A 22,389-nucleotide genomic window follows, 5' to 3' on the forward strand; every position below is an offset into this window, starting at 1 on the left:
ACCGCCTGACTGGGAGCGGTGAGAACAGGGTCGCTCACGTCCTGGGTCCCCTTCTCCTTCTCCACCTTCACAGACTGTTGCCTTCTGAACTCAAACGTCCCCAGACCTGCCAGACCCACCCTCACAGGCCAGGCAACAGTCCCAGGGAACCCACTGGTGCTGGTCTACGGTCTTCGAGAGCAAGCCCACGCTGGGCTAAGTGGAGGAAGGAGGAAGGGCCCAGAAAGAGGACACTCATCCCTCAGATGTCCTTTCGATGTCACAACTTGGAATTCCTTCTTCCCATCCTCCTTCCTGGTAGACTCAGCCCAACCTGCCCATTCAACCAGTATGCAGCCGGCTTTTGGTGCCAGAAACATACTGAGGCCAATGGGCTGCATCTGTCCGTTCCTCTCCTGATGCCCAGTCCCCTGGCCCCCGCCACCTCCCCAGCCACATCCCCAGCCTGACGCAGTCCTGCCAGCACGCCGAGCTTCCCTCGGAAGCAGCCAGTTGCCGTCAGCAAACACCTGCAGAGGGCTCTATGCGGCAAGCCCTGAGATAGGGCTGCTGGAGAGACACAAACATTTGAAGGCCAATCCTCGCCCTCGAGTTTCTCACCCTTTTATGAGGACGAGGCCTCCTGGTTTGTGAATTGATTCAACTTTCCAATGAAAAGGCAGAGGTTGTCAGATAGATTAAAAAATGATGCAACCGTATGCTGTTTACCAGAAACTCACTTTAGAGCAAAAAACACAAATGAATTGAAAATGAAAGAATGAGAAAAGGTATTCCGTGCCAGGAGTCATCAAAAGAGCCAGAATGAATATTCTAATATCAGACAAAAGAGAGTTCATGCCAAGAATTATTTAAGATGGGGCACCTGGGTGGCTCAGTGGGTTAAAGCCTCTGCCTTCGGCTTGGGTCAGGATCCCAGGGTCCTGGGTTCGAGCCCCACATCAGGCTCTCTGCTCAGCAGGGAGCCTGCTTCCCCCTCTCTCTCTGCCTGCCTCTCTGCCTACTTGTGATCTCTCTCTCTCACTCTGTTAAATAAATAAATATTCTTTTTAAAAAAATCTCCCCTTGAAAGAAAGAAAATCAAAAGAGAAATTGGAAAATGCCTTGAGACAAAAGAAAATGAAAACACCACACACTGAAAGTTATGGGATGCAGCCCGAACAGTGCTGAGAGGAAGTCTGTAGGTGTAAATGCCTACATGAAAGAGGAAGAAGGGGTCACCTGGCTGGCTCAGTTGATTGAGCCTGAAACGCTTGATCTCAGGGTCCTGAGTTTGAGCCCCACTGGGTAGAGATTACTTTAAAAAAAAAAAGAAAGAAAGAAAGAAAGAAGGAAGAAGGATCTCAAATCAGTAATCTGACTTTATACCTCAAGCAATTAGAAAAGGAAGAGCAAATTAAGCCCATAGCTAGCAGAAGGAAAGAGACAATAAATATTAGGGTGAAGGGAAACACAGTGTGGGATAGAAAACAGAAAATCAATGAAACTAAAAGTTGGTTATTTGTCAACAAAATTGACAAATTTTTGGCTAGCCTAAGAAAAAGAGAGGAACTTAACATTATTAAAATCAGAAACAAAGGTGGGGTCATTACTACTGATTATACCGAAATAAAAAGGATTATAAGAGAATACTATGAACAGTTGTATGCCAACAAATGAGAAACCTAGATGAAATTAATAAATCCTAGAAACACACAAACTACCAAAACTGATTCAAGAAGAAATAAGACGTCTGAACATACAAGAAATAACAAGATATGGGGCGCCTGGGGGGTTCAGTCGGTTGAGCCACTGCCTTCAGCTCGGGTCATGATCCCAGGGTCTTGAGATCGGGTCCCCTGTGGGGCTCCTTGCTCGGCGGGGAGCCTGCTTCTCCCTCCACCTCTGCCTGCCACTCTGCCTACTTGTGTGCACGCTCTCTCTCCCTCTGACAAATAAATAAATGAATAAAATCTTAAAAAAAGAAAAAAAAAGGAATAACAAGATAGGATCGATAATCAGAGATGTCCCAACAAAGAAAATTCAGGACCTGGTCACTTCACAGGCTAATTCTACCAGTCATTTAAAGAATGAGCACCAGGGGGCCCTGGTGGTTCAGTTGGTTAAGCATCTGCCTTTGGCTCAAGTCATGATCCCAGGGACCTTAGGTCAAGTCTCTTCTCAGGTTCCCTGCTCAGTAGGGAGTCTGCTTTTCCCTCTGCCCCTCTTCCTACTGATTCTCTCTCTCAAATCTATAAAATCTTAAAAAAAATAAATAAATAAAGAATGAACACCAATCCTCTCAAACTCTTCCAAAAAAATACAAGAGGGCAGAACATTCCCTAACTCACTCTATGAGACCAACACTATCCTGATGCCAAAGCCAGATAAAGACATCACAGGAAAACTTAATAACCAATATCTCTTATGAATATAGATGTAAAAATCTCAATAAAATGCTAGCAAACGGAACCCAGCAGCTCATTAAAGGGACTAGATACCATGACCAAGCTTGATCTACTCCAAAATGCAAGGGGGTTCAACATAAAAAAACAATTAATGTAACACACCACATTAATAGAACGAAGGGGAAAAGCCACAAGGTCATCTCCACTGATGCGGAAAAAGCATTTGACAAAACCCAACACCATTTCAAGATAAAAACACTCGGGACGCCTGGGTGGCTCAGTCACTAAGCGTCTGCCTTTGGCTCAGGTCCTGATCCCAGGGTCCTGGGGTCGAGCCCTGCATCAGGCTCCCTGCTCAGCAGGAAGCCTGCTTCTCCCTCTCCCACTCCTCCTCCTTGTATTCCCTCTCTTGCTGTCTCTCTGTCAAATAAATAAAATCTTAAAAAAAAAAAGGGGGGGTGCCTGGGTGACTCAGTGGGCTAAAGCCCCTGCCTTTGGCTCAGGTCATGATCCTGGGTCCCTGGGATCAAGCCCCACATCAGGCTCTCTGATCAGCGGGGAGCCTGCTTCCTCCTCTCTCTCTGCCTGCCTCTCTGCCTACTTGTGATCTCTGTCAAATAAATAAAAAAATCTTAAAAAAAAAAAAAAACTCAGTGAACCAGGAATAGAAGGGAACTTCCTCAACCTGATGACACACATTTATGAAAAGTCCACAACTAATGTCATATTCGATGATGAAAGACTCACAGCCTCTCCCTAAGATCAGGAAAAGGCCCGCTTTTACCATTTCATCTGCTTAATTCTGCACCGGAAGTCCTAACTATGGCAATTCAGCAAGAAAGAGAAATCAAAAGCTTCCAAATTGGAAAGGAGAAAGTAAAACCATCCATGTTCACAAATGATAGAATACACATTAAAAAAAAAATCCTAAAAAATATACATACACACACACTTAGAGCTAATAAACAAATTCAACAAAATTGGAGGATTCAAGTTCAACACACAAAATTCCGTTGTATTTCTTTCCTTTTTTTTTTTTTTGTTTAGGTTTTATTTATTTATTTGACAGACAGAGATCACAAGTAGGCAGAGAGGCAGGCAGAGAGAGAGGAAGGGAAGCAGGCTCCCTGCTGAGCAGAGAGCCCGATGTGGGACTCGATTCCAGGACCCTGGGATCATGACCTGAGCCGAAAGTAGAGGCTTTAACCCACTGAGCCACCCATTGTATTTCTATACACACAATTCTGACACTAATTCTGATGTGTGGGCTTCCCCGTCACACCAAGCAACTCCCGACACCACCCGAGTGCCCTCCAACGCAACTCAATTCTGACACCATCTACCTGGAGACAGCAGCAGGTCCCACGGCTTGCTGGCGCAGTCCCACAAGACGGCACCCCCCACATCAGATGCCCAATCGCAAGTTCTGGTTGTCACCTGTGCTCTTGATGGACTGGCAATACCTCAGAGGTTCCAGCCGCCACCCCCTCACTGGATTCGATTGATTTGCCTCCGCAAATCATAGCACTCAGGAAACCGTTTTACTGGCTGGATTACAGATTTAATACAAAAGGGTACGAATCAGGAATGGCCAGACAGAAGAGATACATAGGGAAAGGTATGTGGAAAGCAGACCCCTTATTAATGGTTTTCAACTCTGGTCTTTTTTTTTTTTTTAGATTTTATTTATTTATTTATTTATTTAAGAGAGAGAGCGCGTGCACAAGCACAGGGAGCAGCAGGCAGAAAGAGAGGGAGAAGCAGGCTCTCCGCTGAGCTGAGCGGGGAGCTGATGCGGGGCTCGATCCCAGGATACCCGGATCATGACCCAAAGGCGGATGCTTGATGCCCCCAACGCTGGTCTTTGAATCTCACATGCTTCCCTCCATCACACTGGCCAGGCCCTCCTATCCAGATAGAAGACTGGACCTTGCATGTAGCTTTCCTTGACCTTGACACTTCAGTGAGACGGTCACTACTTTTCAGTCTCTCCTCAAGCTCCGGCCACTGGGGACACTTCAGAAGCTTCTTGCTCACTCATTCAACAAGCACGTAGTGATGCCGGCTGCGTGGCCAGCAACCACACCACCACTACCAAATTCCACCAATTTACACAGAACGGTGGCACCTTCTAAGGGGCTTCTCTAATTACCCCAGATAATACACTGGCATCAACCAGAATTCCAATCCGGGTCTTCTACGTGCAACTGAACCCCGGGCCCTCCTCCCAGGGAGTCAGAAAAGTACACCCCCTCACCTCCTGTAAAACACGACCAACCGACGAGGATGGGATTCGAACCCACGCGTGCAAAGCACAATGGATTAGCAGTCCATCGCCTTAACCACTCGGCCACCTCGTCCCACGTGAGACGTTCTTTTCCACATAACTCTTATCTCTCATCTTCTCCGCACTTTCCGCCCCACCCCCGGCTCCCATCTTCCGTGTGGATTTCGTAGGACCTGGCGGAGGGAGAGACAGCGGAAGGAAAAGGACTTTTTGTGTTCCTTCCCGCCGGCCGCAGGCGCGAACCCGCGCCATCCTTCACCAAGCTGCGACCCAGAGCTCTGCCACGGTTTCCCGGCCTTAAGGCGTGGCCGAGTGCACAGGTGTTTCAGAAAGCGCCTGGTCCGGGGGGTCGCACACTGATCGGGAGGGAGGGGTGAGTATCTCCGGGAACCCGGCAGGCGCGGCCGCGGGCACTTTCAGGGTTTGCAGAGCGCGGCGTGCGGGGGATGCAGTAGCTCCTCCTCGCGCGCAGGGGGCGAGCTGGCGCGCCCCAAGGCCCTCTCCGGCCGGGAAGCTGCGCCGGGCTCGGCTCGCCTCGGCTCGCTTCGGCTGCGCTCGGCAGGCTGCGGTAAATCCGGGCTTGCGGCGGCTGGCAAAGGCTGCGGCCCGGTGGTCCCTGCTGCGCGCCCTGGAGCCCCGAGAGCCATGCAGATGTCCTACGCCATCCGGTGCGCCTTCTACCAGCTGCTTCTGGCCGCGCTGATGCTGGTGGCGATGCTGCAGCTGCTCTACCTGTCGCTGCTGTCCGGGCTACATGGGCAGGAGGAGCAAGACCAGTATTTCGAGTTCTTTCCCCCGTCCCCGCGGTCCGTGGACCAGGTCAAGGCGCAGCTCCGCACCGCTCTGGCCTCTGGGGGCGTCCTGGACGCCAGTGGCGACTATCGCGTCTACAGGGGCCTACTGAAGACCACCATGGACCCCAATGATGTGATCCTGGCCACCCACGCCAGCGTGGACAACCTGCTGCACCTGTCGGGCCTGTTGGAGCGCTGGGAGGGTCCGCTCTCCGTGTCGGTGTTCGCGGCCACCAAGGAGGAGGCGCAGCTAGCCACGGTGCTGACCTACGCGCTGAGCAGCCACTGCCCCGATATGCGCGCCCGGGTCGCCATGCACCTTGTGTGCCCCTCGCGCTATGAGGCCGCTGTGCCTGATCCCCGGGAGCCGGGGGAGTTTGCCCTGCTGCGGTCCTGCCAGGAGGTCTTTGACAAGCTAGCCAGGGTGGCCCAGCCCGGGATCAACTATGCGCTGGGCACCAATGTCTCCTATCCCAATAACCTGCTGAGGAATCTGGCTCGGGAAGGGGCTAACTATGCCCTGGTAATCGACGTGGACATGGTGCCCAGTGAGGGGCTGTGGAGGGGCCTTCGGGAAATGCTGGATCAGAGCAAGCAGTGGGCGGGCACAGCACTGGTGGTGCCCGCCTTCGAGATCCGCCGAGCCCGCCGCATGCCCACGAACAAGAACGAGCTGTTGCAGCTCTACCAAGTGGGAGAGGTGCGGCCCTTCTATTATGGGCTGTGCACGCCCTGCCAGGCGCCCACCAACTACTCCCGCTGGGTCAACCTGCCAGAAGAGAGCTTGCTGAGGCCTGCCTATGTGGTGCCCTGGCAGGACCCCTGGGAACCATTCTACGTGGCCGGAGGCAAGGTGCCCACTTTCGACGAGCGCTTTCGCCAGTATGGCTTCAATCGGATCAGCCAGGTGCCCAAAGGGAGAGGGCAGGGGACATGGGGCAGGAGGAGTGGTGGGCTCTGGGAGCTATGAGTGGTCCTGGATGGAAAGGAGGCACTGAGGCAGGACGGTCGTAGTTCACGAAGTGGTTGGATGGTGTGGAGGACCCAGGATGTCTCCGGAGGAGTGGGAATGCTGGAGAGGGGCTTTAGGGATGTCAGTGTCGGCGTCAGCAGTCTCATCCAGCTTCACTGACCTGTCTCTCCTCCAACAGGCCTGTGAGCTGCACGTGGCAGGATTTGATTTCGAGGTGCTCAACGAAGGTTTCCTGGTTCATAAGGGCTTCAAGGAAGCTTTGAAGTTCCATCCCCAAAAGGAGGCCGAAAATCAGCACAATAAGATCCTTTACCGCCAGTTCAAACAGGAGTTGAAGGCCAAGTACCCCGACTCCCCTCGTCACTGCTGAGCCTTTCTCTCCCCTAGTCAGAGAAGTCTCAGCCTCTTCCCTCCTTAGGCCGTCCCTCAGGCCTGACAGGGGTAAGAAATGTCACCCCACTTTACAGTGGTAGCTGTGATGTTGGAACACTGGACTTGAATACGGGGTGCTGGGATCAAGTCCTGGCTTTACCACTAACTAGCTGTGTGGCCTTGAGCAAATCCCATTTCCTCTCTGAGCCTCAGTTATCCCGTCTGTAAAAAGGGAGGTGAACATACCTACCTCACAGAACTGTTGGGAGGCTCAGATGAGATGCTATATGTGAAACATTCTGTAAGCTTCGTACAAATGTGAAGTATTATTAATATTATTACAGTATTATTGTTGTTATTATTATTATTAACAATCTGGGGTGGGTGGGCAGTAGGAGAGTGAAAAGTATGAATGGGGCAGAACTGAGAAGTCTGAGTACTTAACAAAATGGACTTTTCGGGGAAGAAATCAGGTGAAGGCATTGAATTTAGTTCTTAGCTTTTGGGCAGAATCCTAAACTTCCTGGTTCTTCCAGCCGCCTCCGCCCTCGGGAGCTCTGGAGAAAGGAAGGGTCTGCAGGTTCTCTGCCCGATCTGTGCCCTCGAATAGGCTGGGCTGGGTTATTTGCCTACCACCGACCGTGTGTAAATAAATGAGTGTTCACACCTACGGCTGGCTCCATGACTCTCCTGAACCTGGCGGGCAGGGGGTGGGGTCGTAGCTTCTTCCCTTCCACACGAGGGATGGGGGGGGGGACCGGGGAGGCGGGACGGGGGGAGGAGCTGCGGCCCAAGGGGCGCCGACCGCAAAGCAAAGAAACTACAAGGGTCTTACGCGGCTGCTGAAGGCCTGCACGAATCTCGGCCGGTTGCTATGGAGACCGACCCCGCGGTATCCCAGCATGCCTCGCCCCAGCTGTCCAATTGCGAGCTCCGCGACGGGCGCCTCCTGATAACGTATGCGGAAGTGCGGCGGGCCCCGCCTCCCGGAGTAGAGGGACCGGCGCGACGTTTCCGGGAGCCCGGCAGCCGCGGGCACCTCTCAGGGAGTTTCAGACGTCAACCCGCGGTGCGTAACGCTCCTCAGGGCACCCAGCTCGGCGTCTCTGGCCAGTTGGTCGGAGCTGGCCCAGTGAGGGCCGAGGCGGAGACTTAACCGGCCGGACGCGTGCGGCGCCGCGGGCCCGCTGCTGGCCGCCGAAGAGCCAGTGACTCCCCCGCCCGCGGCGCCGGCGCAGACGGGCATGGGACGGGGCGGGAGGGTCCTGCCGCGCCGCACCGCGCCGCGTAGGGGTCTGGATTGGCTTTCTCTAGGGAGAAGAAGCGGCCTTCCGTGGAGGTCCGCCCTGGAAAGGCTCACTTTCTAAAAACATAAATTGCCTATGTTCAGCGCCTTACAATTTCCTTTTCCATCCTTTACCCCTTGCGATCTTTACAACACTCAGAGTAGCGGTGTTTATCCTCCTTTTGCGCCCGGGGTAAGGAGGGGAGGTTGTGATTTAATTTTGCTCACTCAGTACAGTTAGAGACATCTGGAGACAAAAGTAAATATATATATGTATTTAACAATGAAGAGGAATTGCAAATTTGCCAAACTGCAGGAACTCAGGCTTGAGAACGGGAAAAATGAGGCTGGTTTGGAGAACTGAGGTTTTCAGGTCAGATTCAGATCATTTGTGAAACCCTTGAGGAATGCGACTAAGCCGCCTCTTGAGCCAGTTATTTTACATAACTCGAATTGTGTTAAGAAAAGTTAACAGAATACTTCAGGTTTGCAACCACTACAGGGTTCTGGGGCAACCAAGAAGTAAAAAGCCTGCCTGAAAAAGTGCTTTGTTTCGTTTGTATTTGCCACAGCGGCATCGCTGCCCAGGAGAGGCCTACTGCCTGGTTAGGCAGACAGACGTGAAAATGGGCAATTAGAGAGGAGATGTAAACACATAGGGCTTCCTGGAGGGAGTGGCGTTTACACTGATCTAAAGGTCTACAAAACTGGGCCCAGAGAGGTTGGAAGAGCATCGCAGTGAAATCAAGCCTCCAGTAGGTGGAGAGATTAACTCTTGGGAGGATCATTTAGTCTTTCTCTTCATTGATCTCTTGGCAGCATTTGGCACTGTCACCGTCCTTCCGTCTGAAGTTATTTCTCCCCACGACTGAGTTTCTCTTCTTCCGCCTCTTGCTCATTTCCTTCTCCTTTGCTGGGCTTTCATCACCTGCCCTTTTGGTGGCCCTGGGAGTCCATCCTGGACCTCTTCTCACTCCACACATTCTGCCCTGCTGGTTCCACCCTCTCCCGTGGCCTGAAGAACTCTCTATATGCCGATGACAGATATCTGCAGCCCAGATTTCTCTCTGAGGCTTAGACTCATGTGCCCCTTCTCTCATTTTGGAGTCTGTGCACACACTGTTCCCTCCCCAGCCATCTCCGCTCCTCTGTCTTGAGCCCTCCATGCTGATGCTGCAGCAAGTATCTTCCTCTGCAAACCTTCACTGTTGGAGCAAGCTCCGGGTTCCAGTTAGATGCCTCTCCCATATACCCCCCCCCCCCCGCCGTCTTAGCCCTTCTCACACCACAGTACTGTCCGCTTCTCTGCCTCTCCCAGGAAGCTGTAAATTCCTTGAAGTCAGAGACTGTCTGCCTCTGCCCTGTCGTGCCCCGTCATGCCCAGCATCTCCTGTACTGTCTGTCTGAAGGTACCTGGCATGTGTTAGGTCTTTAATAAATCTTAGTTGACTATATAAAAGAAAGAATGACTAATAGGGGTGCCTGGGTGGCTCAGTGGGTTAAAGCCTCTGCCTTCGGCTCGGGTCATGATCCAGGGTCCTGGGATCGAGCCCCGAATCGGGCTCTCTGCTCAGCAGGGAGCCTGCTTCCTCTCTTTCTCTGCCTGCCTCTCTGCCTACTTGTGATCTCTCTCTCTGTCAAGTAAATAAATAAAATCTTTTAGAAAGAAAGAAAGAAAGACTAATAGTGTTCAACTAAGGGAAGCAGGAAAAAATACTGGCATTGGGCACCAGGAGGTCATCTGCTGCCACAGGACTCACATCAGCCGAGGGTGACCATAGAGAAATGGAACAGAACATCTGGGAGGTGAAAGGGTGGGAACAGCCAGAGCCTTGAAAAGGGCAGCTGTGAGGTGGGAAATGGGGAGTAGTTAAATGGAATAGAGCAAGGTTTTGCGTTTCTGCTATTTTTAAATGGGAGGCAGTACCCGAACACCTCTAAAGTTTCATGGGCAGGAGCTGTCAAAAGGGAGCGGTGGAGAAACAGTGGAAGCGGGGGTGCTGGTCGCCTGAGGCTCCAGAGAAAAGAGAAGGACGTGGGGGGTGACCCAGAGCACAGGGAGACGGGAAGGGAATTGCAGAGTGTTCTCAGGAAGAGAAGGGGACGACCTTCCAGGGGGACGACGAGCAGGACGGGTTGGAGAGGAGGAAGGAAGGGTGTACTTAAGGATTGACTGTTAGATGGTGGAGTCAAGGAGCTGGCCCAGTCCTTCAGTCTGTGCGGGGCCTTAAATGCCCCAATCACAAGTGTGTGCCCAGTCCCCGAGGCAGTGGGGACCCCATCCTTGGCGTTTCCCATCTTAAAGACCATCGCCTTGGCCAGCATTCCCCACATTGGGATCAGCAACAATGTCCCAGGATGTGAGCATTTCCATGGCTCCCAGGCCTCGGGGAGATGTGCGCACAGGGCTTGGTTTGACTCCCGGCATGGCCACTTCCTGCTCATGATAAGTGATGGCTCCCCTCCTCCCAGAGCCCAGATGCCCGTCCAGCCTCCGAGCAAAGACACAGAAGAGATGGAAGCAGAGGGTGATTCGGCCGCCGAGATGAACGGGGAGGAGGAAGAGAGCGAGGAGGAGCGGAGCGGCAGCCAGACGGAGTCAGAGGAGGAGAGCTCAGGTGAGTCCCCCAGCACGCACACCCGTGCCCACGCGTGCCCGCCCATGCCCGCCCGCTCCTCGGCAGCCAGTGCTGACTGGCCTCTTGTCCCAGAGATGGACGATGAGGACTACGAGCGGCGTCGCAGCGAGTGCGTCAACGAGATGCTGGACCTGGAGAAGCAGTTCTCAGAGCTAAAGGAGAAGTGAGCGTGGGCCGTCTGGGGCTGTGTCTCCCGGGGCACCCTGGGCGCGGGGGCGCAGAGGCAGCGGGCCGGTGCCGGGCCGGGGCGTCTGAGGACCTGCCACGCGGGACCGGCCACGTGCTTGAGGGACACACATGCCCTGCCTTTTCCCTCCCAGGTTGTTCAGGGAACGACTGAGTCAGCTGAGGGTGCGGCTGGAGGAAGTGGGGGCTGAGCGGGCGCCTGAGTACACAGAGCCTCTGGGGGGTCTGCAGCGGAGCCTCAAGATCCGCATTCAGGTGGCAGGTCTGTGGGCCGTCCTGCGCGCTGGGGCGGCCCCCGGGCCTCCCCCCCTCTGCTTCTGCCGGAGCCTGGGGCTCTCTGCTCCCCACTCTTCCCTTCCCTGCCAGGCGCTGCTCCTGGCTCCCTGTCTGGGACACCCAGGTCCCTGGCCAAGCAGGGCTTCCCGTCTCCCCTCCCCGTTGTAGGGATCTACAAGGGCTTCTGTCTGGACGTGATCCGGAACAAGTACGAGTGTGAGCTGCAGGGAGCCAGACAGCACCTGGAGGTGAATGTGATGGGGTGGGGGGTGAGGGGGGACAGCGGAAGTGGCTTGTCCCCACCGCCCCGCTGAGCGGCTCTGCCCCTTCCAGAGTGAGAAGCTGCTGCTGTACGACACCCTGCAGGGGGAGCTGCAGGAGCGGATCCAGAGGCTGGAGGAGGACCGCCAGAGCCTGGACATCAGCTCCGGTGAGGCTGCCCTCAGCGCGCCGCTGTCTCCGTGCCACCCCCCCCCACCCCCCACCCCCCGCTGCTCTGCCTGCCCGGGGAGTGTGCCGGAGAACTTGCTTCCTGGGCTCACCATGTGGCCCAAACAGAACCAGGCGCAGAAAGGACCCGGCCCAGTCTTGGTGCACCAGGGAGGCCCAGCAAGAGTGGGCCCCCCGCCTGCCTCGGCCCCTGCTCTCTTTCTAGAACAGGAGGTGTCATTCTAACACCCCCACGCCTACAACAGCCACAGGTTCCCCCCACGTCCGCAGCGCCTGTGTTCATGGGGGGGGGTCCTAGGGAGGCCGCAGTGGTCATTGGGCACCCCCCACTAAACAGATGAAGAGACTGGTTGGACAGAAGTACAGCGCCCCCACCCCCCCGAGGCTCGCACAGCCATGCTGTCCTCGGGCCCTGACCTCCGCTTCTAAGCCCCCTGCCCCTGGCTCTCTCCACCAACCTGGGAGGGAGAGGAAGGGGAAGGGCTGGCCCGGCTCCTGTGAGGGACCCAGCTCCAAGGGCGGGGTGTCCTGGGCGGGCCAGCACCTCGATCCTGACTCTGGCTCTGGGGGCACAGAGTGGTGGGACGACAGACTGCACGCCCGAAGCAGCACAAAGACCTGGGACTCCCTGCCGGCCAGCAAGAGGAAGAAGGCTCCTCTCGTCTCTGGTATCCTTCCCCCCACGGCAGCCTGAACCTGACCTCGGGGTTAGCTCCAGCCCGGGGAGGGGGTGGAGGCACGTGGAAGGCGGAGTCACGCCGGACACATGAGGTGAATCCAGCTGTCGGGAATTATTCTAAGGCCCTGGGTCTCTGCCAGGCTGTGCGGACCATAGAGAAAGAGGAGCGCCCCTCAGTGAGTCCCTTAGCTTCCTGAGCGAAGTCTCCTTTGAGGCTCTTCTGGCTTTCCCACAACAGCCCGGGCAGGTCCCAGACTTTCCCACTGCCACCTGCCTCCCCCGCCTGCTCTCACTTTCCACCCGCTTCTCGGAAAGTCGTACTGCCTGTCTGTGCCTGGTCATGGCTTGCCTCACCTCCTCTGTGAAGCCTCTCCTGGTTTCCTCGCAATGGCGATAGCGTCTCTGTCTTCTGCACCCCTGTGGCCTAATCCAGGACACCCTCATCCCATAAACAGTGGTCCCCTGCCCTACCTTAGGCGTAAGCCCCTTCAGCGCAGGGCCTGCTGAGCCCTCATCCCTCCTGGCAACGTCCAGCACATGCAGAACAGAATCCACATGCCCTCCACCCCTACCCCCGGGTACTCTGGCCATCAGACGCTCAGGACCCGGCCGCCTGGTGATGGCAGTCGCGTCAGGCAGGGAGGGAAACATCTAGGCTTCGAGGACTTGAGGGCTGAATGGGGGACAAGGGCGTGGAGACATCAGGTACAGAGCCCGGGAGGACAGAGCAGACGGTCGCCAGGGGTGGAGTGGGAGAGCAAAGGAGGGTTGACTCCCGGATGGAAGGGACTGAGGTCTGTGTATGTAGAAGGGACAGGAAGGGGACAGGGAATCGAAGGAACAAGCCCCCTGAGTGGCTGGGCTGGGTTTTCACCTCCTGACCTTTACACTGGAGGGAGGATGAAGGGGGAGCAGAGGGGAGGTAGGGGTGAGGCTTAGTACCCCCCACAGACTTGTAAAGAGGCCACAGGCAGAACCTGTGCTCTCACCGGGGTCCTCAGCCCCCTCCCCGCTGGGACACCTGTCCCTGCCACCGGGCTTCCTGCTTCCTTGACCCCTGTCGCAGGTCCTTACATTGTGTACATGCTGCAGGAGATCGACATCCTGGAGGACTGGACGGCTATCAAAAAGGTGGGGCCAGGGCCCCTGCTTCGCCGCGCGGGTCCCTGTCCCTGACACCAGCTTTGGGCTCTGCGGGCTCACCACACCTGGGCTTCCTGAGGGCCTGGGAGCCCTGCTCGCCCTCAGCACCTCCTGCCTTCAGCCCAGGTTCCCTGGCATTGGCCTTTTTTAGAGAGAGAGGGAGAGAATGTGTTCGCATGTGCGAATGGTGTGGTGGGGGGAGTGGGGAGTGCAGAGGGAGAGAGAGAATCCCAAGCAGGCATCATGCCTAACACAGAGCCCGATGTGGGGCTCAAGCTCTTGACCCTACTGAGCCGAAATCATGAGTCGGAGGCTTAACCAACTGAGCCACCCAGGCGCTGGCCTGAGACTTCCCGTAGGAGGGACCTTTCAATCTGTGTCAGCCCCTTCCTCCTTCCAGGGCAGGTTTTGATGGGATGGGAGGGAAGGAGGGGAGGCGGCCGTTCTGGGCTGGCCTGGGATCTGTCCGTGGACCACATCAGAGCTTTGCCTAGAAAGGGTCTTAGGCTCCCCCGCCGACCCTCGTCTCCACGAAGCACCGACCCAGCAGCGCCCCTACCCCAGAGAAACTGATGTGGAAGAGGGTGCTTGCCAAGCTGGAGGCGGGCTCTCAGGGGGGCTTTTTTTCTTACCCACCCAGGCTAGAGCAGCTGTGTCCCCTCAGAAGAGAAAAGCAGATGGTAAGACCCACAGGAGTTGCTCTGCCTCCTGCCCCCTCCCCCAGCCCAGCGTCCCCGGAAAGAGCCCAGAGAGAGGCAAGGGTTTTGTCAGATCAGTGGCCCCCCATTAGAATGGTTGGTGTTTGGGGGTTTGGGCAGCCAGAGCCGGGGTGGGGATAGGGAAGCTCTAGGTCGGTAGGGCTGGGGGATGAAGCTTCCCCCCAACCAGGACTGGGTGGGGGGCGCTGGAATGCTGGGCCCATGCTGAGGGCTTTGGAGCTGCCCTGAGCCACCCTGAGGCCAGCCTCGAAGCCCCTACAGGCAGTGGTGTCCCCTCTTGGTTCAGCTTCTCACCTGCAGTGCTCTCCCCTTCTGGCATTCCCTCAGGACCATGACCCTGCCGTTCAGAGCCAAGGGCCCCTCGGAGCAGCTGGCCGCAAAGCCAGGATCCACATTTTCCTGCTGTAAGAAGGCAGACTGACAGGGTCTGTCCAGCCATCTCCCCGGTACTGCTGGTGGATCTTCCCCTCCAGCCATCACTGGTCTGGACGCCTCTGCCCTCCTTGGGGGGCCTGCACAGCTGTGGCCCAGAGCTGCCCTAGCCAGGCAACACTGTCTCCTCCGTCCCCAGCAAACGCACCGGCGCCCCCTCCCAGAGGGCAGCCTCCTCGGTGCTCTCCCAGACAGAGAAGGTGGGGCTCCTCTGACACCAAAGCAGCATCCTTCCTGCTGACCTTGGACCAGTCACTGAGCCAGTGAGCTGGGCCCCATTTCGTGGGAACTCTGAGCCAGACATCATATTTTGGGGGGCCTGTCTTTTCTGGCTGCTGTTGGAGGTGAGAAGGCAGGTTCCCCAGGTCTTCTCAAGGAGGTTCTTGGTGTCTCCCAGATGTCAGGGACCGGAATTAAAACCTTTTCTGGGACCTCGGTGTGAGCTGTGTGTGTCTGATTTACCTTGCAAGAGAATCAGGGCTCCCCCAGGGAGTGCCTGAGTCAGGCGGGCTCTTCCTGGAGTCCTCGGTAGCTGCCCCCCACTAGCAGGCAGGAGCCAACCTACTCTGAGTTGGGGCAGAGGGAGGGGAAGGGGGGCTCGCCCATCACACCTCCCAGAGGTCAGGGAGTGAGCCCTGGCTGACCGAGGCTCCCGAGCGAAGTTTGAAGCAACATGTGGCACAGGCAGGCAATGTGTCCGGGCCTGTGCTTGGAGACTGGGTCCTGTCTGCACCTGCCCCAGTCACTTGGCGGATCGGTAAGGCAGGCTGGCGGGGCCTGCACGTGTAGGAGGCAGCTGGCAGCGGCACGGGGCGCTGTCGACCTCACAGCCAAGCTCCCCCCCATGGAGCTTTGAGTGTTAGAACCACCCCCAGAACCTCAGTTAAGCAAGGGGGTTAGTTTCCATGGAGACACAGCATCCTCTCTCCATGGCAATCTGAAGTCCCAACACCCAAGGTAGGCTCAGGAATGAGTCATCTGGGGCTAGTAGGGGGTGCCCCCCCCACCCCGGCTGACCCCAGGGTCTGGCACAGAAGAGCAGTCGACCAGCAGACTTAAAGATGCGGGGGTGGGGGGGGGTAAACTTGGGCCTGTGGGGGCCCAGATGGGCACTGCTTAACCCCTTCCCGCCTGCTTGTGTGGTTTGAGGAAGCCTGTAAGGCTTCTGGGCGCACCGCGCGGTGGGGGCTGGCCCCGCCGCTGGGGCTCTCGGGGTGGCGCTTGCACGGACTGGGATCCCTGGGCCCTGAGGCGGGGCCCAGAACCGAGGAATCGGGGCTCGGCCTGGGCCCAGTGGACACCCAAGAGTTAACTGGCGGGGCGTGACAGGGCGAACCGCCCTCAGGAAGTGTTACTCACCGCCGGGAATGTGAGCGCTCCTGCCTCGGGGGCTGGATTCTCTTCCTGAGTCCTGGGAGAAACCGGGAGAGACCCAAAGCGCTCTCAGCCATGGAAAGCCCCGGGGAGCCAGGAGCCGGGCCCCTCGGAGGAGCCCCCAGCCCGTCCAACTTCGCACCTGGGCGCCCGGAGAGAGAAAAGTTAGTGAAGTTGGAAGGGCAGCCTGGTGGGGCAGGGAGGGGTGGCAGAGCACGGTCTGTTCCCGGGCCGAGGAGGGGGAGAGGGCCACCCCCTCAAGTCTGCCGCCCACCCCTAGGCCCGCCGAGGACCCGCCGTACGACGTGCCTGGAGCCGGCGGGCGGCCGGCGGGCGGGCCCCAGCGGCCGGGGCGCAGCGTGAGCCTGCGGGAGCGCTTGCTGCTCACGCGGCCCGTGTGGCTGCAGCTTCGGGCCAACGCCGCGGCCGCGCTGCACGTGCTGAGGACTGAGCCCCCCGGGGTGAGTCATGGCCCTGACCCTGGACTGGCCGGCGGGTGGGGGGGGGGTGGGGGCGGCGGTTGTTGGGGAGAGAGAGGCCAGAGGCAGAGGTTCCGAGCCCCCGACCCCTGTCCCTTGCAGACGTTTCTGGTACGGAAATCTAACACGCGCGGGTGCCAAGCCCTGTGCGTGCGGCTGCCCGAAGCCAGCGGCCCCTCCTTTGTCTCCAGCCACTACATCCAGGAGAGCCCTGAGGGTGAGCGGGACTGGCCGGGGTGGGGGGAAGGGGCTGGAAGCAGTCAGGGCCGGGCGCAGGGGTGTTTCCCAGAGAACAACCGCACTTCCCATCTCTCAGGCGTCTCCTTGGAGGGCTCAGAGCTCATGTTCCCAGACCTGGTCCAGCTCATCTGCGCCTACTGCCACAGCCGGTGAGCCTGGCCGCAGGGTGCCTGGTGTCCTTTGGTCCCGGCTCCCTGGGACAGTCTGTTTTCCCAACCCCTGCAGGTCCTGTCAGCCCCCAGAGCCCTGAGCATCCCTCACCCCTGGCTTTCTGTTTCCCTCTCTGGCCTCAGGGACATCCTTCTCCTCCCGCTCCAGCTCCCCAGAGCCATCTGCCAGGCAGCCACCCACAAGGAGCTGGAAGCCATCTCCCATCTGGGCATTGGTAAGGGCTCTCCTGCTACCCATTGCACAGATGGACAAGCTGAGTGCAAGAAACAAAGTGAAGGCACGAGGGCACACGGCCTGAGCCTGTGCCTTCATCTGGGCACCTTCCCCAAACCTCCCTGACGCCCCAACTGGTTTCTCTTCGCTAGAGTTCTGGAGCTCCTCCCTCAACACCAAGGCCCAGCCGGGCCCGTCTGAAGGCCAGCTGCTGCCCCGGCTGAAGCCCCGGTCCCCACAAGAGCTGGACCGGGGCACGGGAGCCGCCCTGTGCTTCTTCAATCCCCTGTTCCCAGGGGACCTGGGCCCCACCAAGCGGGAAAAATTCAAGAGGAGCTTCAAAGTGCGTGTGTCCACAGAGACCTCCAGCCCTCTGTCACCACCTGCCGTGCCACCTCCCCCAGTCCCCGTGCTGCCAGGTGCAGCCCCCAGCCAGACAGAAAGCTTCCCCCCTCACCAGCTCCTGCAAAGGGAGAGCTCAGTGGGGTACCGTGTGCCAGGGGGCCCCAGACCCAGCCTCCCACCTCTGCCCTCTCTCCAGGAGGTAGACTGCGGCTCCCCCAGCAGTTCAGAAGAGGAGGGGGCGCCGGGGTCCCAGGGAAGCCCAGCGACCTCCCCTGGCCTGGGCCGCCGGCGGCCCCTGCTTCGGTCCATGAGCGCGGCCTTCTGCTCCCTGCTGGCGCCCGAGCGGCAGGTGGGCCGGGCCGCCGCGGCCCTGGTGCAGGACCGACACACGGCCGTGGGCCAGCTGGTACAGGACCTACTGACCCAGGTGCGGGCTGGCCCCGCGCCCCAGGAGCTGCAGGGGGTCCGAGAGGCACTAAGCCGGGCACGGGCCATGCTGAGCGCGGAGCTGGGCCCTGAGAAGCTGCTGCCTCCCGAGAGACTGGGTGAGACCCGGGGCTCTCCGCTGGGCTCTCCGGAGTGCTAGTTCTTCCCGCTGTCCGCCTCTCTCCTGCTCTTCTCCTGTCTCACAGAGATTCCCCCCAACTTGCGTCCCTCCCTGCCTACAGCCCCCCTCCACTGGCACCCCAGTTCCCCTGACCCTTCCCGCCTCTCCCCTGCAGAACACGCCTTGGAGAAGTCGCTGCATCGCTCCGTGCTCAAGCCTCTCCGGCCCATCCTGGCGGCCCGCCTGCGGCGCCGACTCTCCACCAACGGCTCCCTGGGCCGCCTGGCCGAAGGCCTGCGCCTGGCCCGGGCCCAGGGCCCTGGAGCCTTCGGGGCCCACGTGAGCCTGCCCTCCCCGGCCGAGGTGGAGCAGGTTCGCCACAAGCTGCTGCAGCTGCTCCGGGCCTACTCGCCCAGCGCCCAGGTCAAGCGGCTCCTGCAGGCCTGCAAGCTGCTCTACACAGCGCTGAGGACCCAAGCGGGTACGCCCCCTCCTTGCGCTGCCCACCGGCCCCTGCCCGGTCAGAGGCAGGCCCCCCCCCCCAGAGATCCCCGACTGGCGTAGCAGACTGGGGAACGGGTCCAACCTCCCACAAACGGTGCAACTGAGGCCCAGAGAGTAGAGCGTCCTCCTCCCCAACCTCTCCGCTCCCCCACCCTGCCCCCATCTGTGGTCACCATAGAGACCGCATCCCCCAAGGCCCAGCATGGGGAGGGGAGGGTCACTGTCTGAGACACAGGCTGGACACCCACCCTGGGACCCCAGCGGAGTCTGAGGCTTCCTCCTCTACCGCCCCACAGGGGACGCTGCGGGGGCAGACGAGTTCCTCCCCCTGCTGAGCCTTGTCCTGGCCCAGTGCGACCTTCCCGAGCTGCTGCCGGAAGCTGAGTACATGTCGGAGCTGCTGGAGCCCACCCTGCTCACCGGAGAGGGTGAGGGAGCGCCCCGTGTGCCACCGCCCTGTGGGGGGGGGGGATACTGGGCCACTTAGGGGCTGCATAGCCCCCAATAAGTGGGGGGCCGTGGCGAAGCATCACCTGTCCCCAGCCTGAGCTGCATTCTTCCCCTTATGTCCCAGGCGGTTACTACCTAACCAGCCTCTCCGCCAGCCTGGCCCTGCTGAGTGGCCTGGACCAGGCCCACACCGTGCCCTTGAGCCCCTCGCAGGAGCTGCAGCGCTCCCTCAGCCTCTGGGAGCAGCGCCGCCTGCCGGCCACCCACAGCCTCCAGGTACGGGGCCTCCCCACCAGCCGCCTGAGCTGCCTGGTGGGGTGCTGCCCTGCGGTGCCGTGGGGGTGGTGGGGTTCTGGCGTCATCCTGCGCAGTCCCCTCCTTTTCCTAGTGAGACCCAGCAGGGGAGAGGCTAGTCCCACATCACTCTGTCGGAGAAGCAGCCCCCTATGTGGACGTCCATGCCTTGCCTTCCTCGAGAGGGTGCGTTCCGTGTGCTCTAGGGGCTCAGCCCTGCAGCTTCAAAGAAACTCAGCCTTAGGACCATTATTATCCCATTTTACAGATGAGGAAACAGAGACGTGACATGGAGGGGGAAAGGGACGCGCGTGGCAAACTCACGCCCCAAATCCTGGCTTCTAGCCGCCCCCACCCCCTACCGTGGGGCTCTGCCCTCCCCTGGAGTGAGGCTCCCCGAACCCTCCTCTCCATCCAGCCCAGGGACCCTCCCCAGCCTCGGTGAGGACTTTAGACCCTACAGCCAGATGCTGGCTTCACATCCTGCCTCAGCTACTTTCTGTTTGCAGGACTGGGGCACGTTACATAACCGCTTTGTGCCTGGCTGTCCTCACCTATAAGCTGAGGCAAGGGGACGTGGCTCCTGGGGCCGATGTGTGGATGAAATGAGCGAATGCAGGACGGGTGCTCGGGCCCAGGGAAGGCTCCGAGGAGAGCTGTCAGGCTCTGGAGAGCTGCTGGGGCCATCCTTCCTGCCGCCGGCCCGCAGCTCTAACCCACTAGCCAAGGCGGACCTCACCTTTCCAGAGCTCCCCTTATCCAAAAAGCTTTCGTCACTCGGCTCTACCCCCGGATTTATACCCCGCACCCCGTCCCTGCAGAGCCTACCCTGGGACCTCAAGCTGTGCAGCCAGAGACAGAGCAGGCAGGACTGAGCTCTGGCTTCGCTTGTCTTCCTGCACAGTGCCTCCTCCGAGTAGCCCACCAGGACCCCAGCAGTGGCTGCACCTCCAAGACCCTGGCTGTGCCCCCAGGGGCCTCGATTGCCACCCTGAACCAGCTCTGTGCCACCAAGTTCCGAGTGACCCAGCCCGACACGTTTGGCCTCTTCCTGTACAAGGAACAGGGCTACCACCGCCTGCCCCCCGGAGCCCTGGCTCACAGGCTCCCGGCAACCAGCTACCTTGTCTACCGCAGGGCAGAGCGGCCTGAGACCCAGGGGGCCTCGCCTGGGGCTACACCAGAGGTCGGCAGAGGGGAGCCAGAGGCAGGAGGCAGGGAGTTGGAGAAAAGGGGCCAGGGAGATGGGGACATCGGGGTCAAAACCGGTCCTGGGGATAGCCGGGGAGAGTCTGACACCAGTGCTGAGAGGGCCAAGGCAGGGATGGGCCAGGCCAGGGGGGCCCCTGCTCAGCCAGGGGGTCCAGAGGCTGCTGGAAGCCACGCAGCAGAGGAGTAGCCGGAAGTGATCAGAAGGGTCATTTGAGACAGAAAGCTGAGCCTGCGGGGAAGGCCTCTCAGAGCCATCAGCCCCACCCCTGCAGGCTTCCCCACCCCAGGCCACTCCTGAATCTGCCACCGCCCCGTCTGATACTTCCCTCCGTGATCACACCTGGTGGGGTGGCACCTGGCCTGGCTGCGTCCAGAACACTGGAATCACGTTGAGTGGGTTTGAGGGACCCCAGACCCAGGGCTCAGGCCCTCTGCCTCTCGCCCCTCCCTCCCAGCTGGAGGCCAGCCAGCCTTCAGTGCCGTGTGTCCAGCAGGGGACAAACCCAACAGGTGCCCGGCCACTGGCAGCCCCTCCCGGCTGCTGGCTTCAGGGCCAAGAAAGGCTTCACCTGTTCCTGGGTGTCAGGAGGATTCAGGGAGCCAACACGGGCTCAGAGCCCAGGCCAGCTGTAGCCCAGCTGGAGGACCGGCAGCTCCAGACTTCAGTGTCCTGGAAAGAGAGGGTGCCCTGCCTTCTCCCACAAGTCCCCCAGAGGCCAAATGGATGGTTTTGCTGCAAAGCAGAGCTCAAGGCTAGAGGGAAGGAGAGGGTAGGAGGTGGGATGTTAGTGGACCGCCCCCCACCAGGGTGTGTTGTGTGCATTCACCGAAGGCTCTCGTCCCTCCGCCCCGGGGAGATCCGAGAGATCAGGTCCGGCCCAGGGAGCACCCAGGCCCGTCTTTCTTCAGGGTGGGAATTTCTGCCATGCACTCTGGCATCCCAGGGGACCTGGACAGGGGAGATGGGCTTCCGAAACAGAAGGGGTACTTGGAAACCATTTTCTCTGCATTTAATTCTTCTGGACCTCACAAGAGCTCCGCGGGAGCCTGAGCATGGCTTATTACACACTGTTTGAGAAAGTGACTCCTAAGATACCGATCGCATAGCCGGCCATTACAGCCTCCCCGCCCAAACCAGGGTGTCAGACTCCAACTACGTGCCCTCTATTCTAAGCCAACAATAAATTAAACCTAAAGGCCCTACAGCCCCAAGGAGGGGCCCAGGGCAGGGAGCCAATGGGAGCAAAGGAGATGCCAGTGATGACCACAAGGGGGTGCGCGTGGCCCAGGAAGTGGCCAGTCGGTAATTGCCAGGGGCGAGTGCGTCTCCAGGGCCAAAGCCTGAAGCCGAGTTAGGTGGCCAGAGACCCTGTACTCTTGCGGCCACCAGGCGACCTGGGGTCAGTGCAGGGCCCAGCGCCGCCAGCCTTCAGCTCCCAGGTTTCAGGCAAACTCCGAGGGAATCACTCCCTGGGAAAGAACTGTCCCCTGGTGGAAAGAGGAACCCCAGCTGGGCTCTGGGGTCCTCCCTCAGGTGCTGACCACAAAGGGACATCATACCCCATGTGAGACAGACATGACAACTGGAAGGTAGAAATCCTGGACATTGGAATTTCCGACAGTCCAGAGACAGATGCACCAAATTTGGGCGCATGGCTCTCCATCCAATGTGTCACTAGAGCCACCAGCAGCTCTTGCCTCCCCACTTGCACCCCCCACTCCAAGCTTCTTGCTGGTAGGGAGTCTCCCCCTTTGTATGTCCCCCCTCCCTATCTCACCCCCACCCCCCAGTGCCTTGCCCCGCGCTGGGCACTGCACGGGTGGTCAATAAATGTTGTCCCCTGATTGGAGTTTGAGAAAAAAGAGTGACGGGCAGTGAGGTGGGAAGCTGGGAGGTTAAGGTGGGGGGGGTGGGGCTGGGTTCTGGGAACCAAACAGGAT

General features: G+C 58.7%; 3 protein-coding genes across 7 annotated transcripts; all 3 read left to right on the top strand.

Moving 5' to 3' along the window:
- The first annotated feature begins 4,898 nt into the window (after window positions 1-4,898).
- On the top strand, window positions 4,899-7,479 carry B4GAT1 (beta-1,4-glucuronyltransferase 1). The gene is made up of 2 exons (XM_080815185.1): window positions 4,899-6,372; window positions 6,617-7,479. Exons 1-2 carry the CDS (start codon window positions 5,317-5,319, stop codon window positions 6,806-6,808), a joined length of 1,248 nt encoding a protein of 415 aa, XP_080671311.1. The 5' UTR covers window positions 4,899-5,316; the 3' UTR covers window positions 6,809-7,479.
- A 294-nt stretch (window positions 7,480-7,773) lies between these two features.
- On the top strand, window positions 7,774-15,060 carry BRMS1 (BRMS1 transcriptional repressor and anoikis regulator; the record flags this gene model as incomplete). Of its 5 annotated transcripts, none has more annotated exons than XM_080815815.1 (11): window positions 7,789-7,879; window positions 9,414-9,504; window positions 10,568-10,713; window positions 10,807-10,897; window positions 11,055-11,182; window positions 11,365-11,444; window positions 11,530-11,626; window positions 12,222-12,314; window positions 13,392-13,456; window positions 14,109-14,148; window positions 14,515-15,056. In XM_080815815.1, the coding sequence occupies 9 exons, from the start codon at window positions 10,575-10,577 to the stop codon at window positions 14,520-14,522; spliced, it is 741 nt and encodes a 246-aa protein (XP_080671941.1). In that variant the 3' UTR covers window positions 14,523-15,056. The 5 variants fall into 5 exon arrangements, with proteins under 5 accessions (XP_080671940.1, XP_080671942.1, XP_080671941.1 ...); XM_080815817.1 differs by having other exon boundaries at window positions 7,799-7,879; window positions 13,418-13,456; window positions 14,515-15,054; XM_080815814.1 differs by lacking the exon at window positions 9,414-9,504 and having other exon boundaries at window positions 7,774-7,879; window positions 14,515-15,060.
- A 1,008-nt stretch (window positions 15,061-16,068) lies between these two features.
- RIN1 (Ras and Rab interactor 1) lies at window positions 16,069-20,635 on the top strand (the record flags this gene model as incomplete). Its single annotated transcript, XM_080816157.1, has 10 exons — window positions 16,069-16,157; window positions 16,274-16,454; window positions 16,575-16,689; window positions 16,789-16,861; window positions 17,006-17,097; window positions 17,249-17,986; window positions 18,164-18,469; window positions 18,789-18,920; window positions 19,067-19,218; window positions 20,141-20,635. 10 exons carry the CDS (start codon window positions 16,069-16,071, stop codon window positions 20,633-20,635), a joined length of 2,373 nt encoding a protein of 790 aa, XP_080672283.1.
- Window positions 20,636-22,389: the final 1,754 nt, after the last annotated feature.

This window comes from Martes martes, assembly GCF_963455335.1.
Source record: "Martes martes genome assembly, chromosome: 10".
Lineage (NCBI taxonomy): Eukaryota > Metazoa > Chordata > Mammalia > Carnivora > Mustelidae > Martes > Martes martes.

Bases quoted from the DNA above. Each gene is read 5' to 3' on its own strand.
- B4GAT1 (XM_080815185.1), top strand. From the start codon at position 5,317: ATGCAGATGTCCTACGCCATCCGGTGCGCCTTCTACCAGCTGCTTCTG. The intron at 6,373-6,616 runs GTGCCCAAAGGG...CTCCTCCAACAG, and splicing joins GCTTCAATCGGATCAGCCAG to GCCTGTGAGCTGCACGTGGC.